Genomic DNA, 27,767 nt, shown 5'->3' on the forward strand with positions numbered 1-27,767 from the left:
CTCTGGCAGTGCTCCTCCTGCTCCTTCTTGCACAAAGGCGGAGGTAGCGGTCCTGCTGCTGGGTTGTTGCCCTCCTACGGCCTCCTCCAAGTCTCCTGATGTACTGGCCTGTCTCCTGGTAGCGCCTCCATGCTCTGGACACTACGCTGACAGACACAGCAAACCTTCTTGCCACAGCTCGCATTGATGTGCCATCCTGGATGAGCTGCACTACCTGAGCCACTTGTGTGGGTTGTAGACTCCGTCTCATGCTACCACTAGAGTGAAAGCACTGCCAGCATTCAAAAGTGACCAAAACATCAGCCAGGAAGCATAGGAACTGAGAAGTGGTATGTGGTCACCACCTGCAGAACCACTCCTTTATTGGGGGTGTCTTGCTAATTGCCTATAATTTCCACCTGTTGTCTATTCCATTTGCACAACAGCATGTGAAATTTATTGTCAATCAGTGTTGCTTCCTAAGTGGACAGTTTGATTTCACAGAAGTGTGATTGACTTGGAGTTACATTGTGTTGTTTAAGTGTTCCCTTTATTTTTTTGAGCAGTGTATATCAATGTATATCATCCCTACAGGATTTCCTGGTGATTTCTTGGGATATTTGCATTAAAAAAAATGCTAGATTTTTTGGCAATTCTGACTAGGGTTGGTAATTTATACTCTTAAAAACTTTAACAAAAAAATATTCATATACAGTGGGGAGAACAAGTATTTGATACACTGCCAATTTTGCAGGTTTTCCTACTTACAAAGCATGTAGATGTCTGTAATTTTTTATCATAGGTACACTTCAACTGTGAGAGACGGAATCTAAAACTAAAATCCAGAAAATCACATTGTATGATTTTTAAGTAATTAATTAGCATTTTATTGCATGACATAAGTATTTGATACATCAGAAAAGCAGAACTTAATATTTGGTACAGAAACCTTTGTTTGCAATTACAGAGATCATACGTTTCCTGTAGTTCTTGACCAGGTTTGCACACACTGCAGCAGGGATTTTGGCCCACTCCTCCATACAGACCTTCTCCAGATCCTTCAGGTTTCGGGGCTGTCGCTGGGCAATATGGACTTTCAGCTCCCTCCAAAGATTTTCTATTGGGTTCAGGTCTGGAGACTGGCTAGGCCACTCCAGGACCTTGAGATGCTTCTTACGGAGCCACTCCTTAGTTGCCCTGGCTGTGTGTTTCGGGTCGTTGTCATGCTGGAAGACCCAGCCACGGCCCATCTTCAATGCTCTTACTGAGGGAAGGAGGTTGTTGGCCAAGATCTCGCGATACATGGCCCCATCCATCCTCCCCTCAATACGGTGCAGTCGTCCTGTCCCCTTTGCAGAAAAGCATCCCCAAAGAATGATGTTTCCACCTCCATGCTTCATGGTTGGGATGGTGTTCTTGGGGTTGTACTCATCCTTCTTCTTCCTCCAAACACGGCGAGTGGAGTTTAGACCAAAAAGCTCTATTTTTGGTCAAAAAAATATTCATATACAGTGGGGAGAACAAGTATTTGATACACTGCCAATTTTGCAGGTTTTCCTACTTACAAAGCATGTAGAGGTCTGTAATTTTTATCATAGGTACACTTCAACTGTGAGAGACGGAATCTAAAACAAAAATCCAGAAAATCACATTGTATGATTTTTAAGTAATTAATTAGCATTTTATTGCATAAGTATTGCTATGAGATTAGAAATTGAGCTCAGGTGTATCCTGTTTCCTTTGATCATCCTTGAGATGTTTCTACATCTTGATTGGAGTCCACCTGTGGTAAATTCAATTGATTGGACATGATTTGGAAAGGCACACACCTGTCTATATAGGTCCCACAGTTGACAGTGCATGTCAGAGCAAAACAATTCTGCAGCATTGAAGGTCCCCAGGAACACAGTGGCCTCCATCATTCTTAAATGGAATAAGTTTGGAACCACCAAGACTCTTACTAGAGCTGGCTGCTCAGCCAAACTGAGCAATCGGGGGCTAAGGGCCTTGGTCAGGGAGGTGACTAAGAACCTGATGGTCACTCTGACAGAGCTCTAGAGTTCCTCTGTGGAGATGGAAGAACCTTCCAGAAGGACAACCATCTCTGCAGCACTCCACCAAAACCTGTCTCAGAGCGCTCGGGACTTCAGACTGGGGTGAAGGTTCCCCTTCCAACAGGACAATGACCCTAAGCACACAGCCAAGACAATGCAGGAGTGGCTTCGGGACAAGTCTCTGATTGTCCTTGAGCGGCCCTGCCAGAGCCCCGACTTGAACCCAATCGAACATCTCTGGAGAAACCTGAAAATAGCTGTGCAGCAACTCTCCCCATCCAACCTGACAGAGCTTGAGAGGATCTGCAGAGGAGAATGGGAGAAACTTCCCAAATACAGGTGTGCAAAACTTGTAGCGTCATACCCAAAAAGACTCAATGATGTAATCGCTGCCAAAGGTGCTTCAACAAAGTACTGAGTAAAGGGTCTGAATACTTGTGTACATGTGAAATATCAGTTTTAAATTAGCAAAAAATTCTAAAAACCAGTTTTTGCTTTGTCATTATGGGGTTAGGGTTAGGGCTAGGGCTAGAATATGGCTATAACAAAATGTGGAAAAGTCAAGGCATCAGAATACTTTCCGAAGGAACTCTATGATTGGCCAACAACAAGCTACACACGCCACGCTCTTCTCTCTTGAAAAGCAAGAGCAGCTGCATAAATTATAAAATGTCTCTCTCTGTCTCTACTGCAGCAATCGCGTTCGGATCTGTACATGTCATTCCGGACAAGTCAGTTAAAATTACACATACCCTGAGACAATCATATCAGATCCGACTGAGACCCGTGACATTATTTAGGCTTCTGGATTTTTATTTAACCTTTATTTAACTAGGCAAGTCAGTTAAGAACATATTCTTATTTACAATGACGGCCTACCGGGGAACAGTGGGTTAACTGCCTTGTTCAGGGGCAGAACGACAGATTTTTACCTTGTCAGCTCGGGGATTCAATCCAGCAACCTTTTGGTTATTGGCCCAATGCTTTAACCACTAGGCTACCTGCCACCCCACGGGTATATGTGGATTCGGACCCGCTTGGGTCCCAGATCGGGTCCCGGGTATATGTGGATCCGTGAAGCCCTCTAGAGTTTGTGTTCCTCCCACAGACACTCACCACTCTCGACCTCCAGCAGGGCCTTGGTGAGAATGCTCCCAGCTACAGAGATAGCCTGACAGATGTAGTATCCCGAGTCCTCACTGTGGACGTCTGTGATGGTCAGCTCCCCGCTCAGAGACACAGAGAACCGGCCTGACTGGGCAGTTTCCTGGATGGGGAACAGCAGGATCTGGGGAGGCAGGAAATGACACAACACACGGTCACATAACAAGTAGGCTGAAACCAGTCAGCACAGGGGGACAAAACTTCACATCAACTGTTGTCACACAACAGGTAAAGCATATCATAACACCACATTATTATGAACGTGATTTGGTTCTCAATTAACCACCCTGATAGAAATTGGCTGTGTAAAACTGAATAGTATTTTGCGAGTGGAATTTTGAAAGTGTTAAGCAGTGGATGCACTTAAGATAATTCAGTCTTCTGAAAGGCCACATGAAAGAAAGAGAGAGAGAATGTCTGTGTGTGCATGCATGGCTGTTTGCTAAATGCATGCAGTGTATGTATGTGTGTGTGGTTTTCGTCGCCTCTAATGTGTATGTGTATATTTTGGGGGGTTGCAGGGGTGCGGTGCTCTTTGACTCTGTCCTCTAAGAGGCTTAAAGCTGGTTGGCGGACAGCCCATGGCTAGAGGTAAAAGATGAAGGGATAATCGTGTGTGCGTGAGAGGCAGAGAAAGAGTGAAAAAGGGAGAGGGCCACAGTCGCGCTTAGGGATAGAGAGAGGGAGGACACAGGCACAGAGGGATAGAGAGAGGGAGGACACAGGCACAGAGGGATAGAGGGAGGGAGGACACAGGCACAGAGGGATAGAGAGAGGGAGGACACAGGCACAGAGGGATAGAGAGAGGGAGGACACAGGCACAGAGGGATAGAGAGAGGGAGGACACAGGCACAGAGGGATAGAGAGAGGGAGGACACAGGCACAGAGGGATAGAGGGAGGGAGGACACAGGCACAGAGGGATAGAGGGAGGGAGGACACAGGCACAGAGGGATAGAGGGAAAAGATGGGCACAGAGGGACAGAGGGAGGGAAAAAATAGAGGGAAAGGGCAAAGAAGGAAAGAGGGAGAAAAGAGAGGGCCACAGGGGCACAGAGGGCGAGCTAGAGGGAGGGAAAGAGGGAGGAGAGGGCGCAGAGGGATAGAGGGAGGGAGGACACAGGCACAGAGGGATAGAGGGAGAAGATGGGCACAGAGGGACAGAGGGAGGGAAAAAATAGAGGGAAAGGGCAAAGAAGGAAAGAGGGAGAAAAGAGAGGGCCACAGGGGCACAGAGGGCGAGCTAGAGGGAGGGAAAGAGGGAGGAGAGGGCGCAGAGGGATAGAGGAAGGTATAGTGGGAATAGTTAGTTAAACCAAAGAGAAGCCCTCTGTTGTGCTATTTAGAGCCAGGCAGTTTGGTGTTATCTAACACAGCCATGGCAGGGCTACAAATGGGTTCTCTCTCTCTCTCTCTCTCTCTCTCTCTGCACCTCCTACTCCCATATACAATCCTTCGCTCTCTACATCAACTTCTCATTCCTCTCCCCTCTTTTACATTAGCATCTATCCATTTCTATCTTCCCTTTTCTGTTTCTACCTCTCCCTCTACCCACTATACCAACCACTCTCTCCCTCTATCCACCCTTCTCTTCATATCTCTCTCTCCATCAACCCCCCCCCCACCCTCCTTCTGTCCCTGAGAGTGGTGCTACAGGCTCCCACGCACACTCCCATCAAGCCTTTCAGCATGTTGCCGCAGACTGTGATGCTTCACAGAGTTCTCTGGATTCTCACAGTGACACGCACGCAGACACATACACACACTTATTTTCTATCTTGCTTAAGGAGCCTATATACTCCTGGTGAGATCTGCTCTAAAATGATAAGTATATTGCACATTTACACCATAGACTAACACCAGGGTTCACCTCCCACTGCCTCAAAAAGTGTGTGTGCACTTGAGCGCATGTGCGTGTGAGGACAAATTACTAAAGAGGGAGCCAGAGATCAATATAGCCTAACCAGAAGAAAAAAAACGGTTTCCGATCCTCCTCCTCCTGCTGCCCGCTGCTGCTGGCCTTTGCAGATTCTGCCTTTAAACTCAGGAAGTTCCCAGTAATAGGCTACACCAGTGGTCGGCATCCTTTTCCATTTGGAGTGCCAAGTTATCGTACCATTTCTACTGATCTGCATGACAGTTATGATTTTCATATGCACATTTTCATGGAACGGTTTCATTTTATTTATACAAAGGTCTTCCTATCTCAAAGTCAATGTCATGTTGTTAACTTGTTTGGGATAGGGGGCAGCATTTTCACTTTTGGATGAATAGCATGCCCAGAGTGAACTGCCTCCTACTCAGTCCCAGATGATAATATATGCATATTATTAGTAGTATTGGATAGAAAACACTCTGAAGTTTCTAAAATTGTTTGAATGATGTCTGTGAGTATAACAGAACTCATACGGCAGGCAAAAACCTGAGAAAAAATCCAAACAGGAAGTGGGAAATCTGAGGTTTGTAGTTTTTGAACTCACCCCTATCGAATACACAGTGGGATATGGGTTATTTTTCACTTCCTAAGGCTTCCACTAGATGTCAACCGTCTTTAGAACGTGGTTTGAGGCTGCTCATGTGAAGGGGGGCCGGATGGGAGCTGTTTTACTAAGCCTCATTCTCAGTCACGCGCTTTCACTTGAGAGGTTGCTCTCGTTCCAGTGCATTTCTACAGACAATGGAATTCTCCGGTTGGAACATTATTGAACTTTTATGATAAAAACATCCTAATGATTGATTCTATACTTAGTTTGACAAGTTTCTTCGACCTGTAATATAACTTTTTGAACGTTTCGTCCGAATGGACCAGATCGCGCTTTTGGATTGTTTACCAAAAGTCCCCTAACAAAAGAACCTATTGGACATAAATGGACATAAATGATGGACATTATCGAACAAAACAAGCATTTATTGTGGAACTGCGATTCCTGGGAGTGCATTCTGATGAAGATCATCAAAGGTAAGTGAATATTTCTAATGCTATTTATGAATAATGTTGACTACCCAACATGGCGGATATTTCTCTGGCTGGTTTGGGCTCTGAGCGCCGCTCTCAGATGATGCTTTTTTTTTGTTGAAATCTGACACAGCGGTTGCATTAAGGAGAAGTGTATCTAAAGTTTCATGTATAATAGCTGTATTTTCATCAACATTTCTTATGAGTATTTCTGTGAATTCATGTGGCTCTCTGCAATATCACTGCATGTTTTGGAACTACTGAATCTAACACGCCAATGTAAAATAAGATTTTGGGATATAAATATGAACTTTACCGAACAAAACATACATGTATTGTGTAACATGAAGTCCTATGAGTGTCATCTGATGAAGATCATCAAAGGTTAGTGATTAATTTTATCTCTATTTGTGCTTTTTGTGACTCCTCTCTTTGGCGGGAAAAATGGCTGGGTTTATCTGTGACTTGGTGGTGACACTGCCACAAGAGGTATGTGGCAGGGTCTACAGTCAATCACGGATTACAAAAAGAAAACCAGCACCGTCGCGGACCAGGATGTCTTGCTCGCAGACAGACTAAATAACTTCTTTGCTCGCTTTGAGGACAATACAGTGCCACTGACACGGCCCGCTACCAAAACCTGCGGTCTCTCCTTCACTGCAGCCGACGTGAGTAAAACATTTAAACGTGTTAACCCTCGCAATGCTGCAGGCCCAGACGGCATCCCCAGCCGCGTCCTCAGAGCATGCGCAGACCAGCTGGCTGGTGTGTTTACGGACATATTCAATCAATCCTTATCCCAGTCTGCTGTTCCCACATGCTTCAAGAGGGCCACCATTGTTCCTGTTCCCAAGAAAGCTAAGGTAACTGAGATAAACGACTACCGCCCCGTAGCACTCACTTCCGTCATCATGAAGTGCTTTGAGAGACTAGTCAAGGACCATATCACCTCCACCCTACCTGACACCCTAGACCCACTCCAATTTGCTTACCGCCCCAATAGGTCCACAGACGACGCAATCGCAACCACACTGCACACTGCCCTAACCCATCTGGACAAGAGGAATACCTATGTGAGAATGCTGTTCATCGACTACAGCTCAGCATTTAACACCATAGTACCCTCCAAACTCATCATCAAGCTCGAGACCCTGGGTCTCGACCCCGCCCTGTGCAACTGGGTACTGGACTTCCTGACGGGCTGCCCCCAGGTGGTGAGGGTAGGTAACAACATCACCACCCCACTGATCCTCAACACTGGGGCCCCACAAGGGTGCGTTCTGAGCCCTCTCCTGTACTCCCTGTTCATCCACGACTGCGTGGCCAGGCACGCCTCCAACTCAATCATCAAGTTTGCGGACGACACTACAGTGGTAGGCTTGATTACCAACAACGACGAGACGGCCTACAGGGAGGAGGTGAGGGCCCTCGGAGTGTGGTGTCAGGAAAATAACCTCACACTCAACGTCAACAAAACAAAGGAGATGATTGTGGACTTCAGGAAACAGCAGAGGGAGCACCCCCCTATCCACATCGACGGGACAGTAGTGGAGAGGGTAGTAAGTTTTAAGTTCCTTGGCGTACACATTACGGACAAACTGAATTGGTCCACCCACACAGACAGCGTTGTGAAGAAGGCGCAGCAGCGCCTCTTCAACCTCAGGAGGCTGAAGAAATTTGGCTTGTCACCAAAAGCACTCACAAACTTCTACAGATGCACAATCGAGAGCATCCTGTCGGGTTGTATCACCGCCTGGTACGGCAACTGCTCCGCCCACAACCGTAAGACTCTCCAGAGGGTAGTGAGATCTGCACAACGCATCACCGGGGGCAAACTACCTGCCCTCCGGGACACCTACACCACCCGATGTCACAGGAAGGCCATAAAGATCATCAAGGACAACAACCATCCGAGCCACTGCCTGTTCACCCTGCTATCATCCAGAAGGCGAGGTCAGTACAGGTGCATCAAAGCAGGGACCGAGAGACTGAAAAACAGCTTCTATCTCAAGGCCATCAGACTGTTAAACAGCCACCACTGACATTGAGTGGCTGCTGCCAACATACTGACTCAACTCCAGCTCACTTTAATAATGGGAATTGATGTAAAAAATGTATCACTAGCCACTTTAAACAATGCCACTTAATATAATGTTTACATACCCTACATTACTCATCTCATATGTATATACTGTACTCTATATCATCTACTGCATCTTGCCATCTTTATGTAATACATGTATCACTAGCCACTTTAAACTATGCCACTTTTATGTTTACATACCCTACATTACTCATCTGATATGTATATACTGTACTCGATACCATCTACTGCATCTTGCCTATGCCGTTCTGTACCATCACTCATTCATATATCTTTATGTACATATTCTTTATCCCTTTACACTTGTGTGTATAAGGTAGTACTTGTGGAATTGTTAAGTTAGTTTACTCGTTGGTTATTACTGCATTGTCGGAACTAGAAGCACAAGCATTTCGCTACACTCGCATTAACATCTGCTAACCATGTGTATGTGACACATAAAATTTGATTTGACCTAACATAATCGTTTGTGGAGCTTTCGCTGTAAAGCATTTTTGAAATCAGACACTGTGGCTGGATTAACGAGAATTTTATCTTTAAAATGGTGCCTAATACTTGTATGTTTGAGAAATTTGATTTATGAGATTTCTGTTGATTTGTATTTGGCGCCCTGCAATTTTATTGGTTGTTGGCGAGGGGTTCTAGATGAAAATTATACAAATCTAAAAGTAACTTTTATTGCCATTGCCAATGTGTAACAATAGCCTACATAAAGCCAATAAATAAAAACATTGCAGCCCGCAGGTAGAAAATATCTGGATAAAAATAAAAATCCTATAAACCACATTGGCTACGCATGGCCTGTCTGCAAGTAACTTGAAACATTGTATCAACCATTAACTTGGTCAGCCAGAAGCTGGTGCTAACAAATTTGCAGCATTGTATCAAATATTCTGGGCCCTCAGAGTTTCCTGTGCCAATGAGCTCCAGACAGACAGACACAGCTGTAGGCTTTTTGTGCAAGGGATAAGACGTAATCAGGTAGGCCTATTTTATGATGTTTCCACCCGACCAGAGCATGACATTTTTTTCCGTTTCATGCTGAGTGGTTATCGAAAGGGAGAGAGCTGGAAAGATTTTTCAAATAGGCTACGTTGAGGATCTATTGACAATCTCAATGGATGTGAAAAAATACGGTTTACTTACTGTTTGAGTCAAAGAAAAGTGAGTTTGAGAATCTCCACAGTGACGATAAGTTAAGACAATCAGAAATAGTATTTATAAGCCTACATTTCCGAGCAGGCCAGGTAGCCTAGGCCTAGTTCTATGCGTAATTAAGTGTGTGTCCTTACTCAAGATTGACAGGAGCGCTCCAAACAAAAGACAATGAATAAATTGACAACTTGTAAATGGAATGAAATAAACATGTGTAGCCTAGGTTGTGTGCTCTACAAACAACGTGTCCACTTCTACATTGACAACGGTAAGACTGTAATGCATTCAATATATCATTATTATTAACAGAAAATACCGTAACCAAACTAATGTAGATTAGAAGTTATGGGAATTAACGGTAAATGTACTGCTGGTGATACTGGTGTTGTAACGGGCTTATTACAGTTGTATTCCAGCCACTAGGGAGTACTCGGGTGAAGCCCATGGGAAACAAAGCAAAACAGTTTATGTGGACTGGGGGAGAGGAAGAATATTTTATTTTTTTAAATGCTCTAAACTGCTGTTACATCGTGTTGACATGGTCAAGTAAACAGTACTTTTCGCGCTGGAGTTCACATTATAAGCTCATAGAAAGGATAACACATTTGTTACCCTTTCTATGAGCTTATAATATACACTACCGTTCAAAAGTTTGGGGTCACTTAGACATTTCCTTGTTTTTGAAAGAAAAGCTATTTTTTTCCATTAAAATAACATAAAATACAGTGTAGACATTGTTAATGTTGTAAATGACTATTGTAGCTGGAAATGGGCTGATTTTTCATGGAATATCTACATAGGCGTACATTATCAGCAACCATCACTCCTGTGTTCCAATGGCACGTTGTGTTAGCTAATCCAAGTTAATAATTTTAAAGAGCTAATTGATCATTAGAAAAACCTTTTGCAATTATTTTAGCACAGCTGAAAACTGTTGTTCTGATTAAAGAAGCAATAAAACTGGCCATCTTTAGACTAGTTGAGTATCTGGAGCATCAGCGTTTGTGGGTTCGATTACAGGCTCAAAATGGCCAGAAACAAAGCATTTTGTTCTGAAACTCGTCAGTCTATTATTGTTCTGAGAAATTATGGCTATTCCATGTGTGAAATTGCCAAGAAACTGAAGATCTGGTACAATGCCGTGTACTACTCCCTTCACAGAACAGCGCAAACTGGCCCTAACCAGAATAGAAAGAGGAGTGGGAGGCCCCGGTGCACAACTGAGCAAGAGGACAAGTACATTAGAGTGTCTAATTTGAGAAACAGACGCCTTACAAGTCCTCAACTGGCAGCTTCATTAAATAGTACCCGCAAAACACCAGTCTCAACGTCAGTGAACAGTGAGGAAGCGACTATGGGATACTGGCCTTCTAGGCAGAGTTCCTCTGTCCAGTGTCTGTGTTCTTTTGCCCATCTTAATCTTTCTTTTTTTACTTTTTCTTTGCAACTCTGCCTAGAAGGCCCGCATCCTGGAGTCGTCTCTTCACTGTTGACGTTGAGACTGGTGTTTTGCGGGTACTATTTACAACATTAACAATGTCTACACTGTATTTCTGATCAATTTGATGTTATTTTAACGTACAAAACAATTGATTTTCTTTAAAAAAACAAGGACATTTCTAAGTGACCCCAAACTTTTGAATGGTAGTGTAAACTTCAATTCTTTAATGGGTCACCAATGTTGTATTGGACTGTTAGTTGACTAACTGTAGACCGTCTGATGCTCTGCACAATTCATGTCAGCCTCCTTTGTCCTCTTTCATCAATGACCCATTTTCGACCAATGGCCTGCCATTGGTATGGCAGCCATTTTGTGCCAGAACCACACTGAAGGAACATCAGTTCCACAGTGAAGTGGTCATATTGGTGTATACAGAGCAACTGTGTTGACCTGATACAGTATTCTATGGTGGGTGTCTTACCTGGCTGCCTTCTTTCTGCCAGAACACGGCAGGTGGAGGGTTGCCCTTGGTTCCACAGAGGAAGTTTACAGTGCGACCCTGGGCTGTGATCTGGTCCCGGGGCCGAACCACAATCTGAGGGGGCACTGCAGAGAGATGGAAGAGTATGTTAGGACATCCAGAATATGTTCATATTGTGTTTCTTTGTGTGTGCACGTGCGTGTGTGTGTATGCCTGTGTTTAGTGTGCACTTGCTATCCTGTCTTCTTGTGAGTGTGTCTGCAAGCGGTGTGTGTCCACCAAGCTGTCACCATTGACACCGTGCATGTGTGGAATGCTTAGAGGCCCACCAGAGCACCCTGTGCTCACAAACACTATGGACACACACACACACACACACACTCTCTTTAGAGTGAATAAAATACAGACCACCACTTTGACAACTCTACCAATCTAACACTTACATCATTTGAAGATTATATATTTTTTACAAGGATTTAGGCTTTCTACATGCTCAGTGGTGCATATAGAGGAGCCCACCCTCCCTCTCTATCCTACCCAGTCATGTACACCTTAAACTGGGGCACAAATCTGGAGATTTGGAGGTCACTTCTTGATCTAGAACCTTGTATTCAGAAGTCTTTGAAGGAGGAAAATAATACAATGGGGGTGAGGAGAATGAAAATTAATCCTCATAATCTCTCTCTCTCTCTATCTCACACACACACACACACACACACACACACACACACACACACACACACACACACACACACACACACACACACACACACACACACACACACACACACAGCTTCTTGATTGCTATTGATCACACAACCAGCTATTGTCTATTATTGCAGAGGGACTGAATGTGTAATGATGTCACCTTTGCCCTTGTAGTGCCTAATTGATTTCTCATCTCCCTGGCTGATCCACCTCTCTTATTTCACTTTCACTCTCAATTAGAGAGCAGACAGAGATGAAGGCCAGGGGGTAAAGAGAAGGAGGGGTAGAGAGGAGGGATAGAGAGAAGGAGATGGTGGGTAGAGAGAAGGAGTGGGTAGAGAGAAGGAGAGGGTGGGTAGAGAGAAGGAGCGGGGGTAGAGCGAGTGAGTTGGGGGAGTGAGAGGCAGAAAGAGAGAAAGGAAAAGAGAGTTAGAGACAGGTCCTGACAGAGCACATTAATAGTGCCTTTGGGTTGCATCCTATTTATCCCCGCTTTCAATTCCTTTCAATTCATCAAACCAATAGTGGAGCCAGACCCCAGCAATCATTATCGACCCACCTAGAGCAGTTAGTCTAACAGAAAAGCTACCACCTTTGGTTAACTGCCCTGTGTGTATTTTCACTTTGGAGGTGTGTTTATTTCAGGATGGTTGCTCTATTTCTGAAGTGTGTAGGCCTACCACAAGCTTTCATTTTTCCCTAACGACGCCCCATAGACAAAGCTACCCCTTCTTCCTGTCACCCTCGCTCTTCGCACAGTGGGACGGGTGTGGTCGGCATGTCAACAATCGGATAAATCCCCCGCAATATAGACCCCAGGCAGAGGTCGCTGAGGGTCGTGTTCAGGGGTCAAACGAGAATGCCACATGCCGACCCCAAAGGTCAACAAGGTAAAATCTGAAACACATCCCCTACTGTCTGTCATTTGGTCTAGGGGCTGTGGAGCAGAAGAAGAGCTAGCTAGCTAGCAAACAAAAGTAACACCAGAAAACAATAATCTATGTATCCCCCTTTTCTGTCTACGTAGCTATCTCTGGGGCATGCGCTCCTTTTAATTCAATCCCATTGTCACGGTTGATGAAAGCACTGAAATAGTGCAGAAACGCAGCGTAATAACCACATCTTATGCTACCTCACCCTAGGCTTGTGCGCACACACACAAAGACAACACACTTTGATGTGGCGGCAGCGTAGCCTAGTGGTTAGAGCGTTGGACTAGTAACCGAAAGGTTGCAAGATCAAATCCCCGAGCTGACAAGGTACAAATCTGTCGTTCTGCCCCTGAACAAGGCAGTTAACCCATTGTTCCTAGGCCATAATTGAAAATAAGAATTTGTTCTTAACTGACTTGCCTAGTTAAATAAATAAAAAATATATATATATCAACAACAATACCAACAAAACAAATCCAGTCCACACTAGATTGGGGTTTGATTAAGACAACTTGACTAAGCACAAACCCAGCTAGTTTTAGTGTTTTTTTTAACTGGGTCTTTTCCCCCTCCGAAGCTCCCTCTTGAGAATAACAATGGCGATGCTTGATTTGAGGAGACATTCACTCACACATCGCCTATGGCTACAATAAATAATTAGCCATAAAGGGCACAGCGCTACAGCGCTGAGCTTCAGAGGCAGGAAAAATTGAGAAGATTTAATGTTCTCACATGGGATAGCACATTGGGGAACACACTGTAATGGTGGATCTAAAATATACATAACACCAGAATTGAGAAAACGTATCAGATGTGTCATAAGGAATAAATAAGAAATGCCTTCCGCCTACTACACGTTTTAAGAAACTAAGTTTGATCCTTAAAGCCACAATCCTGATTTGTTTTGTCAGCCAAAGGAATTAGCCACTTGGTTTGGTTTTAAGCTGAGGGATGGGGCTGGAGAAATATATTATTTGATTTATCAACCTTGAAATAAAAATAGATAGATACTTGCTTTGAATTTCAAAAGAGGAGTCCGTTGACTTATTTTAAGTGCCTATTGCAAGGAAGTGTGTGTCTTTGTGTGTATAATACTTTTCAACTGACTCCTCAGCCCCCACATACTGTGCTTACGCTAGGCTAGATCAGAGTGCAGTTAGTTTCAGTGTTGAAGTTGTATGGAACACAGCAACTCACAGCAGGCAGATGATCTAAAACCATGCACTAAGAGAGAAGAGGCTCTCAAACACACACACACTCATCATCATCATCGGCGATCACTTGGGGTCGAGTATGATTGTCCTACTGATGGGTCCTGCTTGTGGGTCTTCAGATAGCTGAAGAGGCTGAGCCGGGAGCCACATATTTTGGTGCGGTGTGGCCAGGGTTGAGTGGTGGATGGTGGTTGGGCCTTATTGATGGAAAGTTTCTCCTTTCGAAGTTGCTGGTTGTCCTCTGCGGCATGGCAGAGATCTTCTTCATAATGTCCTACTCCTTCTTGTACAGTTTTCCTCTATGTCGACCTATCTTTTCGTAGTGTCCTCCCAGCTGAAGTTGTTTATGTGGAACCTTTTGAGGTTAGTCTTTAGGTTGTCCTTGTACCGCTTCATTTGTCCTCCAGGAGCCCGCTGTCCTGCGTTTAGTTGTGAAAACAGGACCTGTTTTTGGAGGCGAGAGTTGGGCATCATGACAACATGGCCAGTCCATCGTAGCTGGTGTTGAGCAGTGTTGGTGGTAATGCTGCTGATGTTTGCCTCATCAAGGACACTGGTGTTGGTGCGCCTGTCTTCTCAGTTGATCCTCATGATGTTGCAAAGGCATTTTGGTGGTGCGACTCCAGAGACTCTGACTCTCTATTTGTTACACAGGCTTTTGGACTCCCATCCTATTCTAACCACCTCTCACCGGCTTTGTATTCATGTTACCTGATAAAATTGCTGTACAATATGATCTTTTTGCCATCTGATGCACATTCAGATAAATAAATCAGCACTGCATAAATCAGCACTGCAGAGCTCTCCCTGTCCTATGCTGTGCCTTGATTGTACTACTGTTGATGAAATCTGGAAATGTGCATGTACACCCTGGCCCATCTACTGTTGCTAGCCCCAATTCTGACTTGTGCTCTGATATCTGCTTCACTGATTTCTGCTCTCGTAAAAGCCTGGGTTTTCTGCACGTTAACAACTGTGTGGGTTCACAGCTCCAATCCGGGTGTGTTGGTCATTACTGAGACGTGGTTAAGGAAGAGTGTTTTGAACACTGATGTTAACCTTTCTGGTTATAACCTTTTTTGGCAAGACAGATCTTCCAAAGGTGGGGGAGTGGCAGTCTTTACCAAGGATCACTTTCAGTGCTTGGTTGTCTTCACCAAGTCTGTCCCCAAACAATTTGATTTGCTGGTTTTAAGCATTCAACTTTCAAATAGCTATTTTTCGACTGTTGCTGGGTGCTATCGTCCTCCATCAGCACCGGCAGCGATAAAGATAAAGAAATGGTGGGTGCAATGATGCTGCCTTGTTTAACTCCAGTGTTCATCTTTTAGGGTTCAGTTCCTGAGCACTGAAGCTATCATTCTGGTATTCACAGTTTTCTGGTGAATTTGTCAGGGCAGCCGATTTTTTTACAGGATCAGCCAGAGGGCATGGTGTTTCACAGAGGCTTTTGTAAGGTCTATAAAGGTCATGTACAGTGGTTGCTTTTTCTCACGTCATTTTTCTTGCAGTTGTGTTGCTGTGAAGATCATTTCGGTGGTGCCTCTGTTTAGACGAAAGCCATACTGAGATTTTGGAATACCTATGTAAGAATGCTGTTCATTGACTACAGCTAAGCCTTCAACACCATAGTGAAGCTCATCATTAAGTTCGGGGCCCTGGGTCTGAACCCCGCCCTGTGCAACTGGGTCCTGGACTTCCTGACGGGCGCCCCCAGGTAGTGAAGGTAGGAAAAATCCAATCACATATATACAGTTACTGGCACAATGCTCTAACCATTGGGCTACCTGCCGCCCCTATCTACTCTGTTTAGAGTACATGTACGGTTGAAGTTGGAAGTTTACATACACCTTAGCCAAATACATTTGAACTCAGTTTTTCACATTTCCTGACATTTAATCCTAGAAAAATTCCCTGTCTTAGGTCAGTTAGGATCACCACTTTATTTAAAAAATGTGAAATGTCTGAATAATAGTAGAGAGAATGATTTATTTCAGCTTTCATTTCTTTCATCACATTCCCAGTGGGTCAGAAGTTTACATACACTCAATTAGTATTTGGTAGCATTGCCTTTAAATTGTTTAACTTGGGTCAAATGTTTCGGGTAGCCTTCCACAAGCTTCCCACAATAAGTTGTGTGAATTTTGGCCCACTCCTCCTGACAGAGCTGGTGTAACTGAGTCAGGTTTGTAGGCCTCCTTGCTCGCACACGCTTTTTCAGATCTGCACACACATTTTCTATAGGATTGAGGTCAGGGCTTTGTGATGGCCACTCCAATACCTTGACGTTGTTGTCCTTAAGCTATTTTGCCACAACTTTGGAAGTATGCTTGGGGTCATTGTCCATTTGGAAGACCAATTTGCGACCAAGCTTTAACTTCCTGACTGATGTCTTGAGATGTTGCTTCAATATATACACATAACTTCCCTACTCATGATGCCATCTATTTTGTAAAGTGCACCAGTCCCTCCTGCAGCAAAGCACCCCAACACCATAATGCTGCCACCCCCGTACTTCACTGTTGGGATGGTGTTCTTCGGCTTGCAAGCGTTCCCCTTTTTCCTCAAAACATAACGATGGTCATTATGTTCAAAAAGTGATATTTCTGTTTCTTCAGACCAGAGGACATTTCTCCAAAAAGTATGATCTTTGTCCACATGTGCAGTTGCAAACCGTAGTCTGGCTTTTTTATGGAGGTTTTGGAGCAGTGGCTTCTTCCTTGCTGGGCAGCCTTTCAGGTTTTGTCGATATAGGACTCATTTTACTATGGATATAGATACTTTTGTACCAGTTTCCTCCAGCATCTTCACAAGGTCCTTTGCTGTTGTTCTGGGATTGATTTGCACTTTTCGCACCAAAGTATGTTCATCTCTAGGAGACAGAACGCGTCTCCTTCCTGAGGGGTATGACGGCTGCGTGGTCCCATGGTGTTTATACCTGCGTACTATTGTTTGTACAGATGAATGTGGTACCTTCAGGTGTTTGGAAATTGCTCCCAAGGATGAACTAGACTTGTGGAGGTCTACAATTTTTTTTCTGAGGTCTTGACTGATTTCTTTTGATTTTCCCATGATGTCAAGCAAAGAGGCACTGAGTTTGAAGGTAGGCCTTGAAATACATCCACAGGTACATCTACAATTGACTCAAATGATGTCAATTAGCCTGTCAGAAGCTTCTAAAGCCATGGCATCATTTTCTGGAATTTTCCAAGCTGTTTAAAGGCACAGTCAACTTAACGTATGTAAACTTCTGACCCACTGGAATTGTGATACAGTGAATTATAAGTGGAATAATCTGTCTGTAAACAATTTTTGGAAAAAATACTTGTGCTCATCCTAATATTTATATATTTCTTAATTCCATTCTATAACTTTTATCTTATTATTTTATATTTAAGATTCTTCAAAGTAGCCACCGTTTGCCTTGATGATAGCTTTGCACACTCTTGACATTCTCTCAACCAGCTTCATGAGGAATGCTTTTCCAAAGGTCTTGAAGGAGTTCCCACATTTGCTGAGCACTTGTTGGCTGCTTTTCCTTCACTCTGCGGTCCAACTCATCCCGAACCATCCCAGTTGGGTTGAGGTCGGGTGATTTTGGAGGCCAGGTCATCTGATACAGCACTCCATCACTCTCCTTGGTCAAATAGCCCTTACGCAGCCTGGAGGTGTGTTTTGGGTCACTGTCCTGTAGAAAATCAAATGATAGTTCCACTAAGCGCAAACCAGTTGCGATGGCGTATCGCTGCGGAATGCTATGGTAGCCATGCTGGTTAAGTGTGCCTTGAATTCAAAATAAATCACAGACAGTGTCACCAGCAATACAACATCACACTTCCTCCTCCATACTTCCCGGTGGAAACCACACATGCGGAGATCAATCGTTCATCTACTCTGCGTCTCACAAAGACAAGGCGGTTGGAACGAAAAATGTCTAATTTGGACTCATCAGATCAAAGGACAGATTTCCACCAGTCTAATGTCCATTGCTCTTGTTTCTTGGCTGAAGCAAGTCTCTTCTTCTTATTGGTGTCCTTAAGTAGTCGTTTCTTTGCAGCAACTCGACCATGAAGGCCTGATTCACGCAGTCTCCTCTGAACAGTTGATGTTGAGATGTGTCTGTTACTTGAACTTTGTGAAGTATTTATTTGGGCTGCAATCTGGGGTGCAGTTAACTCTAATGTACTTATCCTCTGCAGCAGAGGTAACTCTGGATCTTTCTTTCCTGTGGCGTTCCTAATGAGAGCCAGTTTCATCAGAGCGCTTTATGGTTTTTGCGACTGCACTTGAAGAAATGTCAAGTTCTTGAAATGTTCCGCATTGAATGACCTTCATTTTCTAAAGTAAAATGTTGTTTCTCTTTGCTTATTTGAGCTGTTCTTGCCATAATATGGATTTGGTCTTTTACCAAATAGGGCTGTCTTTTGTATACCAACCCTTCCTTCACAACACAACTGATTGGCTAAAATGCATTAAGAAGGAAAGACATGGTCCAGAGAATGCTAAGAGTTAGCAAAGCTGTCATCAAGGCAAAGAGTGGCTACTTTGAAGAATTTCAAATATAAAATATATTTTGATTTGTTTAACACTTTTTTGGGTTACTAGATGATTTCATATGTGTTATTTCATAGTTTTGATGTCTTCACTATTATTCTACAATGTCGCAAACAGTCACAATAAAGAAATACCCTTGATTGAGTAGGTGTGTCCAAACTTTTGACTGGTACTGTATGTATTCTAGGAGCACTGGTCCGCCTTCCTTCAGGATTTCTGCTGGAATCCCATCGGGGCCGGTGGCTTTGTTGTTCCTCCTCTTCCTGATGGCATCTTGCACCTCCTGCAGGCTAGGTGGTTCTCCCATGTATTCCTCCTTTGTTGGTCGCTGAGGGACGTGATCATTGACCTCTATCTCAACTGTTGTACTTCTGTTGAGGAGCTCCTCAAAGTCTCTGGAAGCTCCAGTGTCTGCCAGCGGCTGGATCTCCAGGGCCTTTTCTGTCCATCATTTGTTTTTTAGTTCCTTCACCTGGTGTTGGACAACTGCCTTCACTCTGGCATGAGCTTCTCTTGTGGCCCTGCAGTTGATATCGTTCTGCCAGGCACAGAAGGTTCTCTGCTTGGTGTCAATGAGCTGTTCAATTTCAGAGTCATTCTCATCAAACCAGTCCTTCTGCTTTTTGGTCTTATAGCCGAGGGTGTCCTTGCAGGCGTTAAGGATGGTGGACTTGAGCATGCTACAGTGTGTTTCAATATCCTTAGGATATTATTCAAGCAGTTCTGCACTTAGAACAGTCTGGAGGTGTTGTCATTTGCTGGCATCACCCAGAATTTTGATGTCAAACCTTGGCCGATTCAGCTTTTTCTGCACCCTCCTTTTCCGCATGAGTCAGATGGACATAGTGGAGCGATTTCGACGATAGTCTGTCCAGCAGTCATCTGCGCTTGTCATTGCTCTTGTGATGTTCATACACACACTCAAACAGACAAACGCAAACAAGCTATCTTACACACACACATACACACAAGAACAGTCAGTTCTCCTTCTCAAGCTGTCTTACATATGCACACACACACACTGACAGACACACAGACACAGTAACAAAGCACAGCCGTGTCCTCGGAGAGAGCCTCCTCAGGGGCAGAGAGTGACAGGCAGCTGTCACAGTCACACAGTGACGCAGACAGACAACAGACACACACACACGTGCTGGAGTAGACCCACTTGTAATTAAAAACGCACCCAAACGCTGTTAATACTGTATCAAAAATGCATTTTAAGCTTGAAACTGCTAAAGTTCAATGTACCCTCTAAGAACAATGTTCTGTGCTAAGACAATTGAAACAGATGTATATACGAAAACCCTTGCATGTTGAAGTCCACAAAATGTTCTATCCAAATTTTATTTGGAAGATGAAAGTGAACTTATCATTGCATACTGATGTTTTGCTGATAAAATGGAGGCCATCTTTTACATTTAGAGTTTGCAAAAGATTCTGTGCTCTGATGAGACAAAAATGTAACTCTTTGGCCTGGATGCTAAGTGCTATGCCTGGAGAAAACCATGCACAGTTCATCACCCATCTAACACCATCCCTAGCGTGAAGCATGGTGGTGGCAGCATCATGCTATGGGGATGTTTTTCAGCGGCAGGGACTGGGAGACTGGTAAGGATAGAGGCAACAATGAATGGAGCAAAACACAGGCTAATCCTTGATAGCCTGCATCAGAGTACAAACGACCTTTGACTCGGGTGGAGATTTACGTTCCAATAGGACAATAACCCCAAGCATAGAGCCAAAGCAACGCTGGAATGGCTTCAGAACAAGAATGTGAAAAGTGTGCCTCAACGTCAGCAATCCAATCAGCTTCGAGTTCATCTACAAAATGGTCTGTACTATAGATAGTCTGCACTATAAATACAGCAACAGCCATTGACACATAAACATTAAAATGCCAAAAAATGCAATTGAATCGAACTGGTCCGTGATATTGATGCACGCAAAGCTAGCCTTTTCTGTATACCTACAACAACATACATATGGTATTGTCAGAGTATGATTTGACAGGGCTGCCAGGGGGACTTAATGAATATTGACTTTTCCCCCCAATCATACAGTATAAAAGCAAACGAGGGGTTTCTACTATGCCCAATACAGATGTAGTATCTTAATTTGATCAGTCTTTTGTTGCTGAGAATTTTCCTGCATATCAGGAAATGCAAACTTGTAGTGTATTTAAGTTTAAAAAGGTTCTGATGTTTATAATTTCCACTCTGAAAATTCAAACTTGATTTGCCCTAACAAACAATCTATCAACCCCTACAAAAATGTCCATTAATAATCCACATAATAATTCACATTTCCTGTTGCTGCAGGATTATTTTCCTGCTGTAGCAAACTGGCTCAAATTAAGATCCTACATCTGTATGGCAACCACATGGAATCAGATAATTCCTTGCCCTCCTCCCGACACACACACACACACACACACACACAAGATGAAATGGTGTACTTACTGAATGGACCCACTGGAATGGGGAGATGGAGAAAAATTGAGCAGAGAGAAAACACAAAGAGATGAATGAAAATGAGATGGGTTGAGTTGAGACTTGATTTAGAGCAGTGCAGTCCAGTGAACCAAGATTTAGTGTATCATCATTAGATTATGCTTTATGTAGTATGGCTCAGGTTTGAGGGTTGTAGTATGGTTCCGGATGGAGTCAATTTAGTCAATTCAGGAAGTGAGAAATAAAGAAATGCCATTTAAAAATTTCTAACAGAATTTCTATTCATCTTCTGAATTGAGTGAATTTAAATTAAATTGACCTCAACCCCTGCTATGGCTAGGTATTATGGTTTGATGGCTATACTTAAAAAAATAACACACACACACTAGCATACCCCATTAATATTGCAGCTGCACTCTCCAAAGTAAATACTGTTGCCATAATTCACACAGTACAATCTCCATGCAATTCCATGCCATAAACTCCTATTGGTGAGTGTGTGTGCACCTGTGTCTTTACTTGTGTGTGTATGCGCACACGCATGTGTGTGTGTGGAGGGTTCCAAAAGTAAAATGATGGGAGTCAAATGCTGCTGAAATTGAACTAAACTAAACCTTTGATAATGCCTGTCAGCTTTACATAAGAGACTGTGTGTGTGTCACTCATGCCCATATTCGTGTGTCCATATTCATGTGTGTTGTGCCTGGTCTTACCATGAACCTGCAGGCTGCCCGATGCTTCTGCCTTGCCCACGCTATTCTCAGACACACAGGTGTAGGTGCCCTCGTCCTCAGCCCGAACCTGGGTTAGACGCAGGCTGTGGTCACTGCGGATATCTGACCTGCAACAACAACAACAAACCAGGGTGAATATATAGAATGAGAGCATGATATGCTACTGTACATGGGGTCCATTCGCTCTCATTGATTTCTGGTGACTAATGCAATGTTGTGTATCTGTCTCTCTCTCTCTCTCTGTCTCTATGTGTGTGTGTTCTCACCTGCCACGGGGCAGCTCTCCTTCCTCTCTCCTCCAGCGGATGGTGGGGGCGGGGTCTCCGTGGGCCTCACACAGGAAGTCCACTGTGTCATCAGCCAACACCACCTGGTTCACAGGACGCTTAACAAACATGGGTCGCTCTGACAGACCGAGAGTGAGAGAGAGATATGGTCAGAGAGAAAACAACGTAGAGAGAGAGAGAGAGAGAGAGAGAGAGAGAGAGAGAGAGAGAGAGAGAGAGAGAGAGAGAGAGAGAGAGAGAGAGAGAGAGAGAGAGAGAGAGAGAGAGAGAGAGAGAGAGAGAGAGAGAGAGAGAGAGAGAGAGAGAGAGAGAGAGAGAGAGAGAAAAAGGAAAGGAGGACAAGATTGGAGAGTGACAGAAGTTGGGAAAATATGATAAATACACAGTAGAAAATAGAGAGGACCGGAGAAAACACAGAACCAGGGAAGCAAGGTCATCTGAATGTAAACTCCCACTCACCAAACACCACTAGTTCTGCTGGGTCGCTGTCCCTTTCCCCCACCATATTGGTGCCCACACACACAAACATGCCTGCGTCGCTCTTCCTTGTGTTCGAAATCATCAGCTTGCCTCCTCGAATCTATATGAGAGAGAGAGAGAGAGAGAGAGAGAGAGAGAGAGAGAGAGAGAGAGAGAGAGAGAGAGAGAGAGAGAGAGAGATAGAGAGAATTCACTCTATCATGTTGTTTATTAAGCAAACAACACATTTAGGCAACTGTGTCTGTTTATCTCTCTTTCTCCATACCCCTGGCATCAAATTGTCACTATCTCTTTCCGTTTCTGTCCCTCTCTCTTTCTCCAACCTCACCCCACTCCACTCTCTCTCTTTCCCATCCCCCCTCTGACTATTCCTCTTATTCATGTGGTTGTATTTGACATTGAGAGAACCTCCACATAGATGAATGTGGAATACATATACCCAAGGCCTTCTATACAGATAAGTGACTGTAGTTTGTCGGTTTGTTCCAGTCTGTGATAGCAAAACAGTCCTGCAGTTTAGCATCTGCTTCATCTGACCATTTTTTTATAGACCGAGTCACTGGTGCTTCCTGCTTTCATTTTTGCTTGTAAGCAGGAATCAGGAGGATAGAGTTGTGGTCAGATTTACCAAATGGAGGGCGAGGGAGAGCTTTGTACGCGTCTCTGTGTGTGGAGTACAGGTGATCTAGAATTTCTTTCCCTCTGGTTGCACATTTAACATGTTGATAGAGATTTGGTTGAACTGATTTAAGTTTCCCTGCATTAAAGTCTCCGGCCACTAGGAGCGCTGCCTCTGGGTGAGTGGTTTCCTGTTTGCTTATTTTCTTATACAGCTGACTGAGTGCGGTCTTAGTGCCCGCATCTGATTATGGTGGTAAATAAACAGCCACAAAAAGTATAGCTGAGAACTCTCTAGGAAAGTAGTGTGGCCTGCAATTTATCACAATATACTCTACTTCAGGCGAGCAAAATCTAGAGACTTCCTTAGATTTCGTGCACCAACTGTTGTTTACAAATATGCACAGACCGCCCCCCCTCGTCTTACCGGAGTGTGCTGTTCTATCTTGCCGGTGCAGCGTGTATCCCGCTAGCTGAATATCCATGTCGTCATTCAGCCATGATTCCGTGAAACATAGGATATTACAGTTTTTGATGTGCCGTTGGTAGGATATTCATTATCGTACCTCGTCTAATTTATTGTCCAATGATTGCTCGTTGGCGAGTAATATTGACGGTAACGGTAGCTTTCCTACTCGCATTCTGCGGATCCGGACGAGGCATCCGGCTCTACTTCCTCTGCGTCGCTTCCTTATGCGAATAATTTGGATGTCTGCCCTGCGGGGTGTTTGGAGAATAATTTGGATGTCTGCCCTGTGGGGTGTTTGGAGAATAATTTGGATGTCTGCCCTGTGGGGTGTTTGGAGAATATCCTGTGAGTCCTGCTTGTTGTTGTTGAAGAAATCTTCGTCTAATCCGAGGTGAGTGATCGCTGTCCTGATATCCAGAAGCTCTTTTCTGCCGTAAGATATGGTTGCAGAAACATTATGTACAAAATCATTTACAAATATTGCAAAAAAAACACATAAAAGCACAATTGGTTAGGAGACCGTAAAACGGCGGCCACCTCCTCCGGCGCCATGTCCTTTGGTCTGATGAGTCCAAATGTGCGATTTTTGTTTCCAACCGCTGGGTTTTTGTGAGATACAGACTAGGTGAACGGATGATCTCCGCATATGTTGCCTATGCCGTTCTGTACCATCACTCATTCATATATCTTTATGTACATATTCTTTATCCCTTTACACTTGTGTGTATAAGGTAGTAGTTGTGGAATTGTTAGGTTAGATTACTTGTTGGTTATTACTGCATTGTCGGAACTAGAAGCACAAGCATTTCGCTACACTCGCATTAACGTCTGCTAACCATGTGTATGTGACAAATAAAATTTGATTTGATTTGATGATTTGATATGTGGTTCCCACTGTGAAGCATGGAGGAGGAGGTGTGGGGGTGATTTGATGGTGACACTCTTGGTGATTTATTTAGAATTCAAGGCACACTTAACCAGCATGGCTTCCACAGAATTCTACAGCGATACGCCATCCCATCTGGTTTGCACTTAGAGGGACTATCATTTGTTTTTCATCAGGACAATGACCCATCACACATCCAGGCTGTGTAAGGGCAATTTGACCAAGAAGGAGAGTATTGGAGTTCTGTATCAGATCACCTGGCCTCCACAATCACCCGACTTCAACCCAATTGAGATTGTTTGGGATGAGTTGGACTGCAGAGTGAAGGAAAAGCAGCCAACAAGTGCTCCGCATATGTGGGAACTCCTTCAAGACTGTTGGAAAAGCATTTCAGGTGAAGCTGGTTGAGAGAATGCCAAGAGTGTGCAAAGCTGTCATCAAGGCAAAGGGTGGCTACTTTGAAGAATCTAAAATCTAAAATATATTTTTATTTGTTTAACACTTTTTTGTTACTACATGATTCCATATGTGTTATTTCATAGTTTTGGTGTCTGCATTGTAGAAAATAGTCAAAATAAAGAAAAATCCAATAAGTAGGTGTGTCCAAACTTTTGAGTGGTACTGTAGGTATAGATAGACGTATATGCAGGCCTGCAGGTCTTTTTTTGGATAGCCACAATAATGAAATTATTGAAGGAAGCAACAGAGGCATATTTCTATAGACAGATAGAAAGGACTCACAGTGATCCTCTCGTCGTGGTCGTTGACTTTCATGTTGTTCCTCTTCCAGGAGATGGTGGGCTCCGGGTGGCCCCGCGGGGGGATGCACTCCATGACTGCTGGCTCCCCTGCCGCCACCACAACGTCACTGGGCGTCTGCCTGAAATCATCCCTCAGGACTGGAGGTAAGAGAGAGGTTGGAGAGAGGGAGGTGAAGGGGGGTTATTATATAGCAATGATTCCTCAATATCATTTGCTTGGTAATTTTACACATGTATTTCTTGCCAAAAAAGCACTATCGCAGATGGAATTGAATAGAGAGAGGGAGATACAGAGCACTACGCCTACTGCCCAATTCCAAATCAACCCCTAACCCCCTAAGCACTTTGTTGATGTAATACGATTCGATAGGTAATAGCAAGATCATAATAGCTCTGCCTTTCCCTCTGTAAGGGAGAGACAAAGATGCCGTGGAAGTCCACATCAAAATTCTAAAGTAAGGGTAGTCTAGCACATCTTTCACTGTGCAGGGTAGCTTATAATGTAGGCTAAGTTTCATTTGTAAGTAGGAAGTAAAGCTTTGTGCTGTCTCCACTATCAACTCTCAAGTCTAAATAAGAGATGAATTGAAAACAGATGAAATTCAGAAAGCAAGAGCAACTCTCAGTGTGTGATTTAATGTTATAACCCAAAGCCCTTCAATACTGGGATAATGAAATTACTGTGTTTACTTGCGCATGCGTGTGCGTCTGGGTACTGGGTGCCTCCCTATGGTCTTCATTGACACAGTGTTTGTGTGTGTGTGTGTGTGTGTGTTCGTGTGTGTGTTATCGCAGCTCCTTTCTGGCACAAAGTGGATTAATTCTTCAACACACACACACACACACACACACACACACACACACACACACACACACACACACACACACACACACACACACACACACACGCACACACACACACACACACACACACACACACACTCGCAGACAAAAAAAGATATAGACGTGCTGTACATGAGACAGAAATACAAACACTTGAAAATACTAAAGAGACATACACTCAAACACATAGTTGCGCACAGGACATGAGACAAAAGCCTACAGATATACGAACACGCACAAACATACTTACGCTCTCACACATCCCCCCCTCGTTATTTCACTCTCTCTGCCACTCTGCAATTGGTGCCTGGACATGGCCTTACATTTATGAGCAGAAGGGCTTTGTGATATTGCTTTGCACTCGATTCAATCTACTGCAGTGCTTAATCTGAGCTGGATCTTGCCGGAACAGGATCCGGCACCTCTCCGTTTTGGACTGTTTTGTTCCGGAACCTATTTGGCCGGATCCTGTACCTCTTGTGGCATGAAAAATAATTAACTTTTTTCAATGTAAAAATTATTATAAAAGTGATCAAAGTTAATTCGAGTTGCCTCTTTATTAATTATCCTGCCCCCACAAAAAAACGTAAAGTGAAAAAAAATGTTTTAGGCCAGAGCCTAATATTCTAAGAGCTGATTTGATTTGGGCCAGGCTCGGGTTTATGGTTTGCTCGACATTGTAATTTACTGTATGTTCGAGATCAACGCAAGGCCGTGGCTGTGTGAGAAGTGCACCAGTATCTCTCACATAACTAGAATGAATTCAACTTGTATGATCTCTCTGTTCTGATAGACATGAGCCTGCAACTGTCATCTATCCGGTGTTGCACTTCATCATTTATTTCCTTATAGAATCATAGCCGTGTGAAGGGTTCTGAAGGAACTGCAGCACCCCTGATGAATTGAAATACATTTGCCAAAATTATAGAATTCCTGCTGTCTGTTAATGAAATCATTCAGAATAGCCTACTACATCATGTGAAGGCCTATAATTTAGCCCCAGAGGATCATTTGCTTATTTTTAAAAATAGCCTAGCTGTTGGTTGTAGCCCAATAGTAAGGAATAGCCTACAGTCGGGAACATGTGGCAAATTTGTCAGTGAAAAAATATAATGTAGACAAAACAGGCCTTTCGCAAAATTTCAAATACAATCAAGGAAAACACAGGTTGGAAAGCAAATGGCTCCTGCTGAAAAGCAGAGACTCTATACTGTAGGCTACCAAAATATTTGATCAACTTCCAAATATTGTTTTACAAAAGAAAGAGATACTTTTGGCACGAGTGCATTTGCCATCACCAGTGAGTGAGCTGCGCATCATTGGGTGAGTCAGAGAAACTAGAAAGCATTTTTAGGACTATAATTTCCTCCTCACATTGTAGCCTACAATATGTGTCTCCACAAACCTAGGCTTAGGCTATTGATGGATTCAGGACGAGGTCGTTTTCATTGAGCTCAGATTTTCAGTTTGTCAGTATCAAAGCCTGTCAAAGCCTG

At 43.8% G+C, this 27,767-nt stretch overlaps 1 protein-coding gene across 1 annotated transcript in view; it reads right to left on the reverse strand.

Annotated features, from left to right (window-relative positions):
* The window catches only part of robo3 (roundabout, axon guidance receptor, homolog 3 (Drosophila)), a 62,589-nt gene extending 37,042 nt beyond the window's left edge, over window positions 1-25,547 (reverse strand). Inside the window, exons 1-7 of the mRNA XM_039005310.1 lie at window positions 25,409-25,547; window positions 22,674-22,794; window positions 22,194-22,332; window positions 21,907-22,034; window positions 21,203-21,214; window positions 11,333-11,457; window positions 3,150-3,321 (exon numbers count right to left, since the gene is read on the reverse strand). Coding sequence (XP_038861238.1) covers window positions 3,150-3,321; window positions 11,333-11,457; window positions 21,203-21,214; window positions 21,907-22,034; window positions 22,194-22,332; window positions 22,674-22,794; window positions 25,409-25,501 — 790 coding nt within the window. The 5' untranslated portion in view covers window positions 25,502-25,547. The remainder of the gene's footprint in view (window positions 1-3,149; window positions 3,322-11,332; window positions 11,458-21,202; window positions 21,215-21,906; window positions 22,035-22,193; window positions 22,333-22,673; window positions 22,795-25,408) is intronic.
* Between the last annotated feature and the right edge of the window lie 2,220 nt (window positions 25,548-27,767).

This window comes from Salvelinus namaycush, chromosome 12, assembly GCF_016432855.1.
Source record: "Salvelinus namaycush isolate Seneca chromosome 12, SaNama_1.0, whole genome shotgun sequence".
Classification (NCBI taxonomy): Eukaryota; Metazoa; Chordata; class Actinopteri; order Salmoniformes; family Salmonidae; genus Salvelinus; species Salvelinus namaycush.